Source organism: Phocoena phocoena, chromosome 4, assembly GCF_963924675.1.
Source record: "Phocoena phocoena chromosome 4, mPhoPho1.1, whole genome shotgun sequence".
Classification (NCBI taxonomy): Eukaryota; Metazoa; Chordata; class Mammalia; order Artiodactyla; family Phocoenidae; genus Phocoena; species Phocoena phocoena.
This window is the reverse complement of record NC_089222.1, coordinates 10,632,570-10,652,635: the sequence shown is the minus strand read 5'-3', so window position 1 is coordinate 10,652,635 and position 20,066 is coordinate 10,632,570. Positions and strand designations below refer to the sequence as shown.

The following is a 20,066-nucleotide window of genomic DNA, read 5'->3' as shown; positions in this document are numbered from 1 at the left end:
GCAATATGAAAATAAATGTTAAAATACTCCAACTCTATGTAAATCAGATGTTACTTATTAAATGCTTAGTATATCAAGTCATAAGGATACATAGTAAAAAATAGTTATGGCCCTCATTCTTGAGAAGAAACTTAATAGCACAAGAGAGTTACATGTCACTTCCATGTAACTGACATATCACCTTCTCAGATAACAACATAGATGCTAAATAACTCTCAGTCTTTAAAATACAATCTACGCTGGCTTACAAAACCCCCAGCATTTGGCCCCTGCCTGCTAGGCCCATCCTGTGCCATTCCATGTCACCCACAATGCTCCAGCCACCGTGATCTTCCTTCAGTTCCTTGAATAGGATGAGCCTACTCCTATCCTAGGAACTTCCTCCGTATGAACTCTTTCCTTTTTCTAGACTGATGTTTCTTTCATTCTGCCTATCTGTCTGTCCATCTGTCTCCCTCTTTCTGTCACCACCTTTGCGTGCCTGGCTCATCTGTCATTCACATGCAACTGACATATCACCTTGTCAGAGAGATCTTCCCTGACAATCTAAATTACGCACACAGACGCTCATTGTAACACTACCTTATCTTGATTCTTACCTAGCCTTTATCATTCTCTGCTATTTTTTTCCTCATTTTTGTAGTTTTCCTTTTTTTTTTTTTTTTGCTGTCTCTCTCATGCTAAAATGTGAATTTCATTGAAAGAGAGCACCTGGACTATTTGTTTAATAGCCTATCCCCAGATACTAGATGATCAATGAATATTTTTTTTTTTTTTTTTTTTTTTTTTTTTATGCGTTACGCGGGCCTCTCACTGCTGTGGCCCCCCCCCGCTGTGGAGGACAGGCTCCGGACGCGCAGGCCCAGCGGCCATGGCCCACGGGCCCAGCCGCTCCGCGGCATGTGGGATCCCCCCAGACCGGGGCACGAACCCGCGTCCCCTGCATCGGCAGGCGGACTCTCAACCACTGCGCCACCAGGGAAGCCCCCAATGAATATTTTTGAATGAATGAACAAACGTCAGGTCTGTGACCCACAGCCACTACTGTGATTAAATATACGTGCCTTTATGGTCTCTATTCATTTATTAAGTGCAACTGAAATTTCTTAACCATCATGCCAACATGTCTGATTGAAAATCTGTAAGTTCAACAAAACAGATCTATTCACAAGTCTAATTAAAGATTCAGATTGATAGAAGTGTTCTAAGCTTGGTCAAAATCAGTCATACTCTATTCTGCTGTCCTTTCTGGCCCTACTGATGCACTAGCAGAAAACAACTAATATAAATCTTTGATAAGAAATCCACTGTAGGTCACTGCACCTAAATGGGTTTATGTTTTTCTAAGGTTTTAAGATAATACTGTCACTCTACATCACCTCTATAGCTCAGTTATGCCTAGACCCAACCAAAACAAACCACCATCACACAGCTTCTCATTTTTGGTGATCCAAGAATATTATAAGGCTGACTAAGCATGGTGGAAAAAATATCTCAAGGTATGGATATTCCTTTGCAGATAACTTTGCCCAAGGGGGTAGTGGTGACAGCTCTTGCCGGGCTACTGTTTCTGTCTGCCACCAGAGCAAGCAGTGAGGTCTCCTTTGCTCCTAAAGACATGGGAAATGAAAAAAATCCCAGTACAACTAAAATAACTCTTCACACAACCCCAACTCTAAAGGAACTGAAAAGGGGCCTCTCCATTAAGTAAATACTAGGAATTGCCACACCAACAGAAAACTTCAAATAAAACTAAAAACTGGATTCAATTAATGAGAAATAGACAACATAATAAAAAAAGATCAGAATTCAGACCAGAAGACTTTTTTTTATTTCAAGAGTACATTTTACCAACAGTGAGTTTCATTGTTACCATTAAAATGTCTAACTTGCTAAATCTCAATCCACTGTGAGCGCACGAATACATAAAATCCATATATAGTCATCTAAATCTAACATTAAAGAGTAACTTGAAACTCCTTCGCCATTTAAATGTTTACGACTGGTATTTCACCACTACCTTTTCATGTTAATTCCATCTACTCAAGTCAGCTAGTGACTGGTATCTTGAAAATGCCTTACCACTAATTACAGATCATCAATACTCTTCCCATCACCGAATCATAGATTTTTCTCCTCTATAATTATAGTCTTTAACCTATGCAATTCTGAAGCAGTGACCACCCTGGACCTACTTGGAAGCTCTCACATCTGTAGCTTCTTTAATTTTGACCCTCCTTTATCTTTCCCCAACTTTGACTGTTTTAAAATACTGCTCTCTCTATCCAATTTCTAATCATGGAGAATTCTGACCAATCAATCCTCAGTTCTTTTCTCTTTCTTTGAATTTCTTACCTGTCTCATACTGTGAACTGATATCTCTGGAGGATGACTTTCAGATCTCTAACTCATGGCCTCTCAGACTGAAGTCTCTCATTTCCCACTTTCTTTCGGACAGTGTAATTTAGAGGAACAGGGCATGGCATGTTCTCTGCTCTTTGATGTAACTTCTACCTATTGTCACACCACGTAACAAAATCCGTCTTTAAGGAGACATTTTAAAAAACATCCATTTAAAAAAAATCCTTGTTACTGTAATTTAAGAACTTCCAAGTCGTTCTACCATTTATTTAACAATCTTCATCTTCAACAAAGCCACCATTTTCCTTAATGACTTAATAGCCTTACAGTTTTTCATCTATCTAAACTGCCGTTTTCCTCCATATGTAGAGAGAATTTTTCATTAAGATGATACTTTTTACAAAACGACACAGACAGTAAAAAGATCAGTGGTTGCCAGGGGTTGAGGGGCATGGGATGGGGAAGATGAACAGGCAGAGCACAGAGAATTTTGGGAAAATACTCTGTATGACACTATAATGACAGGTACACGTCATTATACATTCTTCCAAACTCATATAGAACGTCCACCACCAAGAGTGAATCCTAATGTAAACTACAGAGTCTGGGTGATTATCACGTGTCAGTGTAGGCTCATCAGTTGTCACAAATGTACCACTCTGGTGGGAGATATAGATATGGGAACCAGAGGCTATATGGGAAATCTGTACCTTCCTCTGAATTTTGCTGTGAACCTAAAACTGCTCTAAAAAAATTAAGTGTTTAAAATTAAAAAAAATAAAAAAAGATTTCAAACCAAAACCTATTCAAATCGACGTAGATCCAATTTATTACACAGAGCTAATGAAGGTACTGAGCTGGTTTATTGGATACCACTAGACAATGTTCCAACGAATTAACATAGTTATCAAAGACTTACATACTGTTCCCATGTCCCCTTTATGACTCCCATCACCATGCTACTCTATGCTTCATCTCTTCTAACTCAATCCCTTCCAAAACTTTCTACTCTGCCCTCTTATAAGCCCCTTCCATAACAGCAAACTTCTTTATATTCTCAAACTATCAATGAATTCTTCTGCCATCAACTTCCTTGTCTACTGTCTACCTATTATACTCCCCTGACAAAACTACTGCCTGCTTTTTTTTCTATTACTATCTTTTTTTAGCTATGTTGGGTCTTCATTGCTGTGCAGGCTTTCTCTAGTTGTGGTGAGTGGAGGCTACTCTTCATTGCAGTGCGTGGGCTTCTCATTGCTGTGGAATCTCTTGCTGCGGAACACGGGCTCTAGGCGTGCGGGCTGCAGTAGTTGCAGCACGCAGGCTCAGTAGTTGTGGCACGTGGGCTCTAGGGCACGCAGGCTTCAGTAGTTGCAGCACGCAGGCTCAGTAATTGCGGCACATGGGCTCTAGGGCGTGCAGGCTTTGCAGCATGCAGGCTCAGCAGTTGCGGCATGCAGGCTTTAGGGCACACGGGGTTCAGTAGTTGCAGCATGCAGGCTCAGTAGTTGTGGCACTCAGGCTTAGTTGCCCCACGGCATGTGGGATCTTCCCAGACCAGGGATCGAACCCGTGTCCCCTGCATTGGCAGGCGGATTCTTAACCACCGTGCCACCAGGTAAGTCCAACCACTGCCTGCTTTTGATTGTGGCTAAATCCTAGGTGCTGAATTCTGCTAGACATAATCACACACGCTTATAAGCTTGTATCACCTATAAATTATGATGTCTAATATCACCTTGGCCCCCAAGATCATATATTCTTTTTCAACTCAATTAACCTTTGTTGCTCTCCATAAATCTTCAAATGCTTCATTCTGTCACTCACTATCAGCAAATTATCTCACCCTAACATATCAAGAAAGAGAAATATCAATGATATTTCACTGAACCCTCTGCCATCAAACGAATGAACTTACTGCACCTAAACATCTGTTCTCCATCCTTCCTCTCCTTCTCTCTCCACGAATCCCTCCATCTTGGCGCTAGACTGCATCTGAAACCAAGCAGAGCCCTGCCACTGCCCTGTTCCAAGTACAAAGGCCCCTCCACACCCCCTAGCTCTTGTTTACAGAAGAGGTGAAGTCTCCCAAGCTTCCCTGAGTCACAGAAGAGCAAGCTCAAGAAGTTAATGATTAGGACAATAGAGGCACAGAATCCTTCAGTGTCTGATGCACATTCCTGAGTTGTCTTACAGATACTGTAACTGCCACCAGAGGGAAAACGCTAACTGCATGATGACCAGACTGTCGCCATGACATAAGCTGTTCCACCTTGAGCAGTACTGAATCTATGGCTAGCACAATTCCAAGAACTGGCCTTAAGACAGTGGGATTAACACTATTGCTCATAATAATCTGTATCTTTGTGGGCATCAAAATAATTGTGGCTTTTTCTCCCCGTATATGTAAGCAGGCAACTAAAATTATCAGCAAAGAGATGCTACAGACCCATGTCGACATCTTCCACTCTAAGAATATGGCACCCTGTGTCAGGATGAAGAAGTTACAGAAGATGGACCTTCGCCCATAATCCCACAGAAATGGAATGATGTCTGACAGCGGTGATTTGTAAGCAAATTTTTGCAGGCAGTAGCTCTCTGCAGGAGGCCACTTTTGTCCCATCACTTTAGCAAGGCTATATTTTAACTAACCTCCGGCCCAAGCACACCTTTCAAATCTTTTTGATCACACAGTACTTTGCCTAACCTGTTGATTCTTTCCATAGATCATAGAAGTAGAATTGAAGAATGAGTAATTAACAGATGACCGGATCTCTTCCCCAGCTCCCCCTTCAGTAATCTCGCAATCAAACTGTGTGAACAAAATAGCATCTAAAGAAAGATCACACCGCTCAATGCTCTGTGGTGACCTAAATGAGAAGGAAATCCAAAAAAAGAGGGGATATACGTATGCGTATAGCTGATTCACTTTGCTGTACAGTATAAACTAACACAATACTGTAAAGGAACCATACACCAATAAAAATTTTAAAAAAGAAAGGTCATATTTTGGATCTTTCCAAAAAACGGAAGGGAGTCGACAGGCCTGCACACAATGGGAGATGACTACAAATCTGACCCCCTATCTCAATGAGTAACTGAGATTATTTCCCCTCTTTCCTTTTAAAAACTTTCATGGCCGACCAGAATCTTCGGAATTGGTTGTGGGACAGGAGTCCGCGTTCTCCCCAGATTGCCGGCTCTCTGATTAATGTGACCTTTCCGTTCTTAATCAGCACTGGTCACACAAGTGCTGACTTTTCGAGCAGTGAGCAGCCAAACCTGAGTTCAGTGACACTTCTACTAACTGGAAAAACTGTACTAAAGATCATAATAGAACAGTGTCATTTATCACATCAACTTCAGTAAACGAATTGAATTACCACCAATTTGTTCATCAGTAAAGCCACGCACCCCCTTCTAGTCATAAAACTCTATGATATAGTAACAGAAAGAAAGGGAGATTGGGACAAAAAAGTACAAGAGACAAAAATGGAGTAGGCAGGATATTCTGAATGTCTTAGAGTTTTCTTAAGTGGGTTACTGAATATTTTATACATGAGCTAGAAAGAAAGCTTTGAAACAGATATTTTATAAAAAGGCATTACATTAAGTAATTATCTGAATACTATGAAAGCTGTAAGAAGGCATATACAATTGAAGCTAAAATCTCTGGCTACATGTAACAAAATGCTATTCTCAAAAGAGACCTAATAGAGGAAAATGTTCTTTCACCATGAGCAAGATTCCAAGCTCTTGTAAGATTGGAAAACAATTAGTAATTCAGAGAATACTATTTTACTAATAGGTTAAGTTTCCCTAGATCTTGATATTGTTTTTTTCCAGTTTAAAATAAAATAATTACTTTTTCATTTAATCCTTGAAAGTTCCATGCTAAGAATGAATAATCATGAGTAGCTGAACAAAGTTTTGCTTTTTTTTATGGCTGCAATTGAATTACAGGTAACTTGTCAATTATTAATTAATACCCTCTGATTAAAGATCTTGAAATTTAAGGTGGTAATTTTTGTATATGACCAAATGCAATAGAGTAGGGCATACTTTCTATGCTGTTTTCTATTTCAGAAAGAAATTAAAGCAGTTAAAAGTTAATTCACATGGAAAATGCGCCCTAAGATTTTGCATATATCTATCTAAACAGTTCTTTTTTCTGCCCTTACCCACTTTCCTCAAACATCCATGAAAGTAAACCAATGATATGTAATTTTCTCTCTATCATACCTATGATGTGGCTATTTTTGCTAATCCTTTCCAGAATACTCAGAATCATTTAACTCAGTAATGTACTGTTTTTCTATAAATGTTAAAAATTCAGATTTGAGAAATTAAAGATTTATTTGTTTACTTACGGAATATACAACAGGAAATTTTAAAAAATCAAACAGAAAAACAGGACTTCTACACAGGGAAACCACTGATTAAGTCCAATGTCTGACTACTTACAAAATGAGTCATTCAGTTGTATAAAAGACTTCAAATACATGGAGAACCCCAAGAAAGACATATATTAAAATAAACCAACATACTAAAAAGGTGGTGATTTTTCAAGTAAATATGACAACCCCATTGAAATGCAACACACGGTTTTCTGCAAAAAGAAAACCTAAGATGAAATATATGCTTTATATAAAATATTTACATATACAATGCACAAAACCCACTACGGTTAGTAACCTTTATGGCTTTGAAGAACTAGATATTTACATATCTTTCTTCTGCATGTGCGTGCGTGTACGTGTGTTTTGTATATATTTTTAACAGTTGACAGCTGTTTTAGAGCATACAGAGATGCCAAGCTGAATGAGGGTCTTGATTACTTCAAGATTAGCTATCTAAAGTTTCTATTCATTTTAAGTGTTGTTAGTTGGAAGAGTCATTAGTCACTTCCTTGTCTTATAGAACATCAGCATACATTTACATTGTTAATGAACATTTGGGGTAAATGAATTAATGGCACTTTTAAACATCAATTCAGTCCTAATAACTTTGTATGTCATATAAATGTTGGCTAGGATATAAACGAAAAGCCTTTTCAGTAAAGGTAACTCCTCATTCCTACAAACAATAAAGGATAAAATTAATTTAAAATGTTTTTTAACCGGTTTTAAAAAAAAGAACCTCAATATTTAATGAACTAGTCCAGAGAAAAATAGGCACTTAAGGAAAAAACAAAACAACAACAAAAAAACACCTATGTTCTAAAATAAGCATATAAACCAGAACATTTTGGTTATATATATACTGATAACACAAAATATATTCACTTTTAAAATATCCACTTATCAAAGCGCTTGCATAATAATTTGACTTATTTCATTATGAGTACTTCTTATAGGTATGACATTTAAGAAAAAACATCACTAGGGAGGATTATATCATTCTTACCACTGAAATTCTTTAAATGCTGAAACTGAAATTGGACATAAATAATTTTTTCATATTATCAAAACCTTAAACAGCAGTTTAAATAAAAGCAAATATAAAAATAAAATCACGAAAATAAGTTGCATGCTATTTTCATTAAAAACAACAAGGGCATTTGTATGATGTGGAAGGTATTAAAGATGCACTAAAAACATAAACACACTCCATAAACTCAATAGCGTGTATACTACAGAATTAACTACTTAAGGTATCAATTTCTTTTTTAATTCTCCAAACAAGAGTTAATGGCAGACCTTTATTTACATCAATACAGAAAAAAAATCATATTTGAAGTATGTAAAATATATGTGAATGACTGACTAATTATAATTTCTTAAAACAGATCTTATAATCCTGATATATGTATTGAATGAAAAATTACAAATAGTTACTTGAGTCAATGAATCAACTTTAGCAAATATTTAGTGAATTAGTTGAAATAAGGAAAAGGCGTCAAGAATGCTCACAAACTCATTGTTTCCTTCTAAGATACTATATTATCACTAATACTGAGAAAATAATACAAAGCTCTGATACATATACATTTAATACATTTTTATAGGGCAGACCCCGAATACAGTTGATGTTTTAACAACTTCACTACACAGAGCTTTAAAAGTTAAACACAAATCCCAATTATTTAAAAAAAAAAAAACAAAAAAAGAATAATCCAAAAAAAATTATTTATCCTGTAATTATCTCAACTTGCTGAAGGAAAAAATAAAATCCCTGCAAAAATCAACACCAAGAGCTTAGACTTCTTTAAAAGATGTTTGAGAAAAGGCCATTTTGCATTTCAACATTCTTATACTAAAGCAATAAACTGTTTAAGTTTATGATTTTTTTAAAAAAGAATGACAGTGCATTAAACACTTGGCTATAGCTAATGCGTCTGTCTATAATTAAAAGTTGACGTTTTGTGGAATCCATCAGTATCAGAGCGCTCCATATCTATCCAGGGAAATGTTCTTAAAGCTCTCCCGCTCAGCCTCTCTAGAGAATGACACACAAGGCAGGCAGAGCTAGCTGGAGACCCTCTGCCAGGTTTCCCAGTAACCTCAAAATTATCTGCATACAAAACTCACCTCCAGGCTTGTGTGAGTAACTCAACAAGGGGTCAATGCCCACTTCTTGTTCTTCTGGCTGCAGAGGATGTCTAGTTTCAGATAAGGAATGATACATTGTGAGAACTGGACAATGTCACCAAGAGTGACCACCTGGGAGATGAAAAATATGGAGAAAAATGATAAATTTTTTTCTGCTATGACTGGGAATAAATGCAAAATGGAAAATGATTAAATGAGCATTACAAACATTAACAAATTTTCCACAGGCTCCAGGGACTGTTACTACACATTGGTAGGCATATACATAAAAGAAGTGAAAAAGTGGCACAAGATTTTCATTTCAACAATTTCTTCCCAAATCTGGACTTCACTGGTAACCTCTACCTCAACATTCAGTTACATTTATTTTCAGTAAACTTCTACACAAAAAGCTGAATTGTAAGTTAAATCACTGTCACATTTATAATATCCTTCATTTTACTGCCAAAATAATACACATTTACTATAGGAACTTTCAAAATATAGAAAATATAGCTAACTGAAATCATTTGTAATTATATTAGCTAAAAACACCACTGTTAACATTTCAGTTTATTATATGTATTCTTTCTGGGCATTTAAAATACATATAGTTTAATGTGATCCACCATGCTAAGTATACTGATTATATAAATTATCATGAGTATTTTCCTTCCCATAAAAAAGTCTATATTATCACTTCTAATGGATCCCTGGTATTCTTTATATAGCTATAACAATTGATGTAAACCAATTCCTTATTAGCAAACAATTAGGATACTTTTAGTTCCCCAACACTATGAATAGCCTCACAATGGATATCTTCCAGTAATATCTCTGTGCTGTATCCATGATTATTTCCTTAGGATAAAATCCTATAAGCATAATTGCTGGACCAAAATATTTATTTTTAAAAAATAAGATTTTAAGATAAGTTTTGCCAAATTATGCTCTAGAAAGATTTGTATATAATAGAACAATTCATTTCCCCTGGACCCTCATCAACAGTGGGAAGCAGTAATTCCTTGGGCTTTTTGTTTTTTTTTGGACCTATATGATAGTCAAATTGTATATTGCATTTGCTTGATACCTAGCGAGATCACTGAAGACTTCATATGTTTTCTCTGACATCTGTTATTGTCTTTTGTGGATGCAGTCTATTATTATGATTGCCTTCATGATTTGTAAGCATGCTTTAAATATTCAGGATATTAAACCTTTGTCATATGCTACATATGTTTTTCTCAGAGTGTGTCTGTCTTCAAATTACATATAGTTTTTGTGGAGATAGTAACTTCTTCATTTTTATGTAGCCAAATATATCTGTATCTTCTTTATGGATTCTACCTCTGGTATTACACTTCCAAAGGCAAGATTATATAAATAACCACCTGTGTCTTCTCATTTTTTGAAGGTCTTCCTCCTCAATTCTCATTTCTATAAATAATTCTAATTTTTTTAGAAATTAAATTGTTTTTGAACTTCCAAGCTACATTAACTACTTATAATATTTTTATGTCTATAAAGTACAAATGAGAATTTGTACTTCCCAAATCAGAATCTTCCAAATAATAGACTGAGTTCGCTACTTTTCATCCAAAATAATGTAAGTAACATAATCTTTTAAATTTTAAGAGCAGGGGGGACAGGAAGAGGAAATGTGTAATGCTAAACTGGAAAAGCAAGTCCAACCAAAATGGGTATGTAGTTTTAAAGGATATAGTCTCCACTTATGGAGGAAAATACCAGAGAAGCCCATGAACACACAAATCCTTGACCAGTCTCACAAAATGCTCCTTTATCCTGTTCACTTAATTTCTAAAACTCTCATTTCATAAAAGCACTCTTGAACACTTTCTCATTTTTATCAGAACCGTCCAACTCTTACCCACCCTCACTCTTGGATCAGATGTTAACATCCTTTCCCCCTCAGCTTATGGTTAAAACAAAAGAAGCAGAGGGTTAGGCTAAATCAACACTTGGGAAAGCAGAACTTTTGCTGCCAACATAGTAAGAATTTCTAAAGCCATAAATCCTAAATCCATAAAGCTAAACCATTGTCAGTTCTTGTTTCTTATGTGTACAAATCAATTAACATATATGGAGCACTAACTATACAGAAGGAACTCTGGGGAATATAATCTAGTAGAGCAGCGGTCCCCAACCTTCTTGGCACCAGGGACTGGTTTTGTGGAAGAAAATTTTTCCACAGAATGGGGGGGTGGGGGTGGGGGGTGGGTTAGGGGGGATGGTGTTGGGATGATTCAAGCACATTACATTTATTGTGTGCTTTATTTCTGTTATTATTACATTGTAATAGATAATGAAATAATTACACAACCCACCATAATGCAGAATCAGTGGGAGCCCTGAGCTAGTCTTCACTTACCACTCACTGATAGGGTTTTGATACGAGTCTACAAGCAATTGATTTATTATGGTCTCTATGCAGTCAAATCTCTCTGCTAATGATAATCTGTATTTGCAGCCGCTCCCCAGCGCTAGCATCACTGTCTCAGCTCCACCTCTGATCACCGGGCATTAGATTCTCATAAGAAATGTGCAACCTAGATCCCTTGCACGCGCAGCTCACAGTAGGGTTCCCGCTCCTGTGAGAATCTAACGCTGCCACTGATCTGACAGGAGGTGGAGCTCAGGTGGTAATGTGAGTGATGGGGAGCGGCTGTAAATACAGATGAAGCTTTGCTCACTTGTCCGCTGCTCACCTCCTGCCGTGCAGCCCAGTTGCTAACAGGCCACGGACTGCTGCTGGTCCATGGCCTGGGGGTTGGGGGCCCCTGTGGTAGAGGAGAGCAAAATGTAGATAAGCAATTATATTATAAAATAGAATCTGATACATTCTGCTGATCAAATGAATGAGCAGGTTAAAAAATAAAGTCCTCTACTATGGAGAAGAAAGGCTCACCAAATGCCAGCACCTAATGGGGTCAGGCAAAAAGCATTATTAATTACAGTTAACATCTATTAAGTAGTGAATATATGACAAAAACTACTCTAAACACTTCACATATACTCAGCATTTCATCCTCCCAACAACTCAATGACGTATCTTCACCATCATTTTCATTTTACCAAAGAGAAAACTGAGGTACAGAGAGATGAAGCAATTTGCTTACAGCCGCACAACTAGGAAGTGTTGAACAGCCAGGCTGTGAACACATCCTATCTGGCTCCAAAGCTCACCCTCTACTCAGTACTACACTTGGCTCCTGTTAAGTCAATGAGACAGACAAGAGAGGCATAAAACAAGGGGGTCTAAGAGGACTGGGTCTGTGAATTATTGGAACATCCATTTCTCTGCTTCAACATTTTCAAGAAAAACTGAAAATGCAGAATTTTATGGGAAATCTCTTTACTTGTAAGTGTTGGCAAATAATAAAAAAAGAAAGAAAGAAAGAAAGAAACTGTGTAGAACTGATTAAACACGTCAAAACTGTATTTGGCCATGGACAACTATTTTAATGTAAAATTCATATTCTCTATACACTTTGTCATACTCTTTAAAAATACAAGGGTAAACATTCGAAATGAATATTGCAAGTTAACTGCCAGACTTCCTTAAAATTTCTTTAATATCCTATACTATGTTTTCATATCATTTCTCATTTTTATAGTATATACTTCTGTTAGACTTCATATACGTAAAATATATAAATAAGGGGATGTTATATATTTTAAACTCTATGAGAAATAAACAACAAGGAAACTGATATCAAAGTGTATTTCAAAAAGGAACATCAGAAGAAAAAAAAACCCTCTCTATGGCTAAAATAAAATACAACATGACGATGTTCAAATATTCACTCAAGATGCTCAAAGAGACTTAAGACCTTTTAAACTCCTTAGAGAAAGTTAAGTTCAAGTCATTCACTGATTTTAGCTTTAATAATAATTCTTTAGAAATTGAGATGTCTGTGGTAACACCCAATAAACAGAATACAAAGTTTACCAAACATACCAGTCTACAACCATTCTAGAGAACCAGGCATCTACTATATGCTAATTAATCATGCCTATAGGTTGAAACTGAGTCACTGAAATGCTTTTATTGTCAAATAAAGCAAACCTGCTGAATAGTAATAATGAGTTATTTTCAAGAAATACGTTGAAGAAAAAGTTTGGACAATATCCTTAATTTTCTTTTAATCGTAGATTTAAATAATAATCTAGTTCAGAAGTAACTTATTAAGTAGGCGCTGTTTTGTTTTTTGTTGTTGTTTTAAATACAAAGGGCTATTTTTGCTTTTTAGAACATAAAAGAATATTTAACTTTGTTGGTTACCGCTACTGTGATTACCTTATAAAATCACAATACAACGTTGCTTTCAAATATGAAGTAATTTTTCCAATTTGTGTTCTGTGACTATAACAACAACCAAAAATAAAGCAGAATAGCAAAGGTTTTTAAACAAATGTATCTATATTTGTTTTAATCACTATTTTGAATAAATTTTGTATCTATGAATATCAGACTATAAGAAAATATTTAATAAAAATTCAAATACTTAAGGGAATTTTTTGTGGTCTGAAGATTTTAAGATAACCCCTATAAAAGTCAAAATGGTATAAACATTTTGAAACTCACAGTGGACCACTGCATCTTATGTTTGTATACTTGCTATGCCTTAATCTTCTCTACACAGAAGCTAGACATATATGTAGAAAAATATATATATAATGACCAAAATTATGTATCTTAGTAAATGACTACTCAAATCCATAATTGATGGAGTTCAGTTTTCTTAAATAATGCTAAGTTGTCTCTAGAATTTCTCTGACTGACAAAAATGGTAAAGAATTTTTAAAAATAAAGGCAATCTTATTTTTTCTAATTCAGAAAGCACAGCAATATACCTTCTAAGACCTGAGAAAGGAGATATCCCTTCTTTGCTACACTTACTATAAATAACAAAGTTCCTACTGCACATGAACTCAACATTCACAAAACTCAAAACTGGTTGTGCAGCGTGGTTTTACTGCCATCCTGGTCACAGGAATTGACACATTAGGCTAAAAGTGCCATTTAAAATCCCAGACTAATCTTAGGACAGTTGTAGTGGCTTCACATATCTGGTTCTTGCAGTATTAAATCTTAAGATAAAAGTGATCTGTCTGAAAGAAGGGAAGTCTTGTGAAAATAGTATTTAATGAAAGGGTAGGAGTTCAGCACTAAAGCTTGGAAGACAGTCTTAAAGTATGTTAATTAAATTTCAGAATAATCTATTTTCCATGTAAACTGAAGCAACAAAAGCAGTCTGTAAGTGAAAATGTCAAATTATTAGCATGATACAGACAAAACAAAAGGTTAGCTGAATAAAATTTCTCACTTTTAAAATGGCATCATATAAACAAAACCTCTAGAAAAATAGTTTATTCCCTCTGAATCTGAAGTTCTACGTATTTCAGCTTATATTCGTTCTATCACTGTTTCTATTACATAGGCATAGAATTAGCATTCTGAATTGTGTCTTCTAAAGACATCCGTATTCAGAAAAGCTCATATAAGCATATTCCATTCATTTATATTCTTGCCTGATGGTAAACTTAGAAGTCAAACACTGAAGTTACAGAGTAATATTACTTTACATAAAGATATCTCTTGTAAGAAAAGCATATCAAAGAGCTTAAATGAACTATTTCCAGAGCACAATTATAAAAGGGGGAGAGCATACAGCATGAATGACTGTTACAGGTAGTATGCATTCACCATGATGGGTATGTAACCTAAAATATGACATCTTGCCTACAAAAGCAAGAAACTGATAGAAGCTAGATTTTTTGTAATTAAGAGAGTAATGGACCATTACCTGTAGAACTGGCAAAAAACAAAAAAACAAAAACTTTTATTTAGAAATATTGGTAGCTAGAGGTAAATTTGATGGTCAGGAATAATGATGTTTTAAAGTCTTAAGTTACAAGGGAGAGAAGGAGGTAGAAAAGGAGCAAGGAAGAAAGAAAAAGAAATGAGAAAGAAAACAAAGACAAAGGATGAAGTCCCATTTTTAAATTCTGTCAATCTTGAATGCAAGAGTGCTACACTGGGCTTTAAATAAGTTAATTAAGTATTAAAATCAATCATCTGAAAGTCTTAATATTTAATATTGGTTAGATTGTATCTCAAAGTAGTTTTATTATTTATTTACTCTAAACCTTTCCAGAATACTTCATCTGACAACAGGGGGTCTGTTTCTCACAAGATAAATGCATTTACAATGCCAAATAAATTATATATAAAAGCGTTTGTCTTAATACACGTCATTCAATATTAAAAATCACCCATTGGTAAAATCCTGAAACCCTAATTCATTTTTACCAACCACACAATTGTATTATTCAAGTGCTGTCTATTAAATACCTCAGTGTAGGTATAGGACTACGATGAGGGTCTACACACTGAGAACAATGATCAATAGAAAATTAACACAGATTTAATCCTTATAATTAACAGGCTATTAGAACAAGAATTTTAGGGTAAACAATCCACTATAAATATACCAGATTCACAAATGATACACACTATCAGAAACACGTAGAAGATACGAAAGGTTCACAGGTGGTCTTAAGTATTTTATATTACAAAATAGGAATATGTTTGGCCTTTCAATATCCAAATGCTATAAAGTAACAGAACGTGGCAGTTGTGACCATATAAACAAGAGGAAATTGAGCGTTATAAAGAGCTAAAGTGGCCTGACAAAAAGCTCTCCAGCATGTATGCTCATGTAGTTTCAGAGTTCTCTTGAATACATGCTCACAAAGCAAAGACTGAGAAAGCAGCTCAGCCTAGTAACCAAGCGTTTCGTTTATTATAGCCTTCCATTGCTACTGCCGTATTTTATGTGCATAGACACCACCTCTAGCCTTTACGCTATTCGGTCAGCTTTTCATAAAATCAAGAGAACTACAACAATTAGGAGTTCAGGAAGAATGAGCAAAACAGAAAATGAAAAGAGAAAACAGTCACAGTTAACTTGTCAATTACGTTAAACTGATGATGATGTGAAGAACAAGGAAAAGAAATAAATGGCTACTCTTCGCAGAAGCATCACATCAAATCAAACATTTTGGTCAAAAAACAAACAAAAAACATCCCCTTGGGGGCTTCCCTGGTGGCGCAGTGGTTGAGAGTCCGCCTGCCGATGCAGGGGGCACGGGTTCGTGCCCCAGTCCGGGAAGATCCCACATGCCGTGGAGCGGCTGGGCCCATGAACCATGGCCGCTGAGCCTGCGCGTCCGGAGCCTGTGCTCCGGGAGAGGCCACGACAGTGAGAGGCCCGTGTACCGTAAAAAAAAAAAAAAAAAATCCCCTTGGTGCAAGCCTGGGGAGGCCTGAGTTGTTTCCAGAAGCCTATGAGCAACTGTGAGGAGACCCGTCTGAAAGTCCGTGGGGATCTTATATTTATCCCTTGGCTGTTAGTAAGTGGTAGGGCTGCGAAACCCAAAGAAACGTTACTAAAAACAGTACTTTTAATTAAACAATAATAACAGCAAAAACATAGCATTTATTGGGAAGCAGGCACTGTTTAGGCACTTTTACATTTCAACCTTACAATTCCTCTGTGTAGCAGACACTCTTCATTATCCCCTTTTATGATTAGGCAACCACAGAGAAGTTAGAGAACTTAGAGTCACAGAGCTGTTAGTGGCAAAACCACCTCAGGATTTATAGGATGAAAAGTTTTCTTTATTGTTATGTTAAATATAATGCACAGGAAGACCGTGGAGATACTGCGGGTTCGGTTCCAGACCACCGCAATAAAGCAAGTATCCCAATAGAGTCACTGGAATATTTTGGTTTCCCGGTGAATTGGAAAGTTATGTTTATGCTATACTGTACTCTATTATGTGTGCAATAGCATGTCTAAAAAATGTACATACCTTAATTTAAAATACTTTATTGCTAAAATATGTTAATTATCAGCTGACAACGCAGGGTTGCCACAAACCCTCAAATTTGTTAAAAAACACCACGATCTGCAAAACACAATAAAACGAGGTATGCTTGTAAGGGAAAGCATTCTAGTTTACTTTTCTCCCATACAAGCTTTGCAAAATCTAGGATTAAAAGTTCAATAGGCCCTTTATATTTACAGGGTATATGTGCCCTCCCAAATCACCATCTGAGAATAAATGCATATCTAGAGAGAAAAGACAATAATAAGTAAGCTATGGATGCAGACATAGTTTATATACGCCTCAGCAAAATTATAGTTTATGAGTAAGCCACATGACCTTTGGAGTCACTATCAAACAGCCAAAACTGTGAATTACTTAAATCCCGCAATGCTATGATTCATATTACGCCAATCACTGCAGTTCCAAGTAGCATCACTGAGGCGAGGCCAGCTGCTCAGAAGCATCACCTGATCCTCTCTAGCCAAAGTAGCCTACACAAAAATATCTATACTTTCCTCCCTCCACAGTTTTATTCATACCTCTTTCCCTCCTGATGAGGCCTTTCCCATTCACTTTTCTAAATCCTAGACATAATTTAAACACCCATCTTTTCCTCTGTGGACCAATGCCAGAAGTCATTTCTCCCTGCTCCTCCATGGTAGCATTTCCCTCATGTGATGGACCCCAGGAGCCTGCCTGCAGGACAATATTAAGCAATAAATGCTAGTAGTTAGAATATGAAGAACTACGTTTGTTCTAAATACATTTTGGTCAATAGCATTAGTACCGATTTTTCTTACAGAGAGAAGGTATGTAATTGAAGACTTCAGTAGAAAGTAAAAAAAAATTTTTTTTTTGCTGTACGCGGGCCTCTCACTGCTGTGGTCCCTCCCGTTGCGGAGCACAGGCTCCGGACGCGCAGGCTCAGCAGCCATGGCTCACGGACCCAGCCGCTCCGCGGCACGTGGGATCCTCCCGGACCAGGGCATGAACCCGCGTCCCCTGCATCAGCAGGCGGACTCTCAACCACTGCGCCACCAGGGAAGCCCAGTAAAAATTTTTCATTCAAGTTTTTGCTTCCCCTCTGTAGTGTGACCACTCCTAACCCCCTCATTGTAGATTCATCTCTCACTGACACTCTGGCAATACCCTCCCTAACTGGTCTCCCAGCTTACATTCTTCCTTGCTGCTGTCAACAGTGTTGATTGCCTTTCCAACAAAATTCAAATTTTGTTCCGGTCCAAGTGCTCCTGGAGAGATACCCAGGTGGGTAGTTATAATTGGTCTAAGCCAATCGTGATGGTCCCATTTCCTGTGTCAGATTGGTTGGGATGAGCCATTCGATGTGAATGGAAGTTGCCCTAGGTTTTTCTCTCAGTTACAAAGACTCTTAATAGCAGTGGATTAACCAACCTAGATTCACCCTACCTCTTGCCATCTTGCTATAGGTAGTAACAGAATCCTTACTGTATAACCCAACTGAGATTTCCTGTTACTGCCAGATTTCACAGCCTAGCATACCCACCTCCTACAGTCCATTACCACACAATATCCAATGCAATTTTTTTCCATTGTAAACTGTTTCCCAACGTACTTGGCATAAAATTCAAACTCTTGTTAAGAGGCCCTGGATCCAGACCCACGCCTAACCCTCTGACCCCACTCTCCCCTCGGTCGGGATGCTCTGGCCATACAGGACTTCTTTCTATTCCTTAAACAAAAATCCAGCTCAGGGGGGCTTCCCTGGTGGCGCAGTGGTTGAGAGTCCGCCTGCCAATGCAGGGGACGCCGGTTCGTGCCCCAGTCCGGGAAGATCCCACATGACGTGGAGCAGCTGGGCCCGTGAGCCATGGCCGCTGAGCCTGCGCGTCCGGAGCCTGTGCTCTGCAACGGGAGAGACCATGACAGTGGGAGGCCCGCGTACAGCAAAAAAAATAAAAAATAAAAAAATAAAATAAAATAAAATAAAATCCAGCTCGGGCTTCCCTGGTGGCGCAGTGGTTGAGAGTCCGCCTGCCGATGCATGGGACGTGGGTTCGTGCCCCGGTCCGGGAAGATCCCACATGCCGCGGAGCGGCTGGGCCCGTGAGCCATGGCCGCTGAGCCTGTGCGTCCGGAGCCTGTGTTCCACAATGGGAGAGGCCACAACAGTGAGAGGCCCACGTAACAAAAAAAAAAAAAAAAAAAAATCCAGCTCAGTGCCACTCTAGGTCTTCGCACAACCCCATTTCCTCTGCTGGGACGCTCTGCCCCTTAATATCCTTCAGTTATCTGCTCACATGCAGGGCAGCGCAGAAAGCTTTTCCTGGAGCATATCTAATCCACTGGCAAATCTTGCTAGTTCGACCTTCCAAACAAAATCAAGCATTAGGCCGTTCTGTACCACAACCACCCTGACCCAGGTCACTGCCAGCCCCGGCTCGGACTATTTAATTTCCTCCAATAAGGCTCCCTGTTTCCAACCTGGCTGGTCATCTACGGTCCATCGACCCACAGCAGTCTGTGTGATCCATCTCAGATTTTAACTCAGCGCGTGCCTCACCTCTGCTCAAAGCTTTCCACTGGTTTCTCATCTCACTCAGAAGAAAACAAAAAATCTTCACGGGACTCCACAGGATCTTGTCCCCAGCACTGCTTTTTTTGAGCTTTTACCCTACAGCTCCCCTGCCCCTGCTACTCAGGCTCTCCAGGCCTAATGGCCTCTTTGCAGCTCCTCACATGTGCTAGGCAAGTTCTTGCTGCCGGGGGCCTTTGTAGAATACTGTCCTCAGTTCCTAAACACTTCCGTGAGGTATCCATCCTCAGAGATGGCTCTCCCACACTGCCTTTCAAAGTCCAGGTTCAACCGTCACCTCATTTGTTAGGTGACCCATGATCACAGGGCCACACTCGACACACACCCTCCCTTACTCTTCATCCCATTACCCAACTTTACTTATAATATGTATCACTACCTCACACAGTACAAACTTACTCGTGTTTTGTTTAGCGTCCATCACCCCTTATTATAAATTCTATGAACGCAAAGGCTTTACCTATTTTATTCACTTCTGTATCTCCCGTACCTGGAAGGTACCCTTATTTTTTTTTTATTATGGCATTCCTGATGACAGTTTGGACAAATCCAATAAAGTACAATGAGAGAAACCTAATTTGAGTCCCAGTTAGTTATTAATTTAAATCAGTTTTTCAAGAATTCCTAGGTACATGTTAGGGATGTATATTAGCACAAAATACATGAAAGAGATTAGAATTAAA

The 20,066-nt window shown here is 37.9% G+C and overlaps 1 protein-coding gene across 1 annotated transcript in view; it reads right to left on the bottom strand.

Annotated features, from left to right (window-relative positions):
* TBC1D5 (TBC1 domain family member 5) overlaps nt 1-8,988 on the bottom strand; it is a 343,310-nt gene extending 334,322 nt beyond the window's left edge. Inside the window, exon 1 of the mRNA XM_065876432.1 lies at nt 8,892-8,988. Coding sequence (XP_065732504.1) covers nt 8,892-8,988 — 97 coding nt within the window. The remainder of the gene's footprint in view (nt 1-8,891) is intronic.
* Between the last annotated feature and the right edge of the window lie 11,078 nt (nt 8,989-20,066).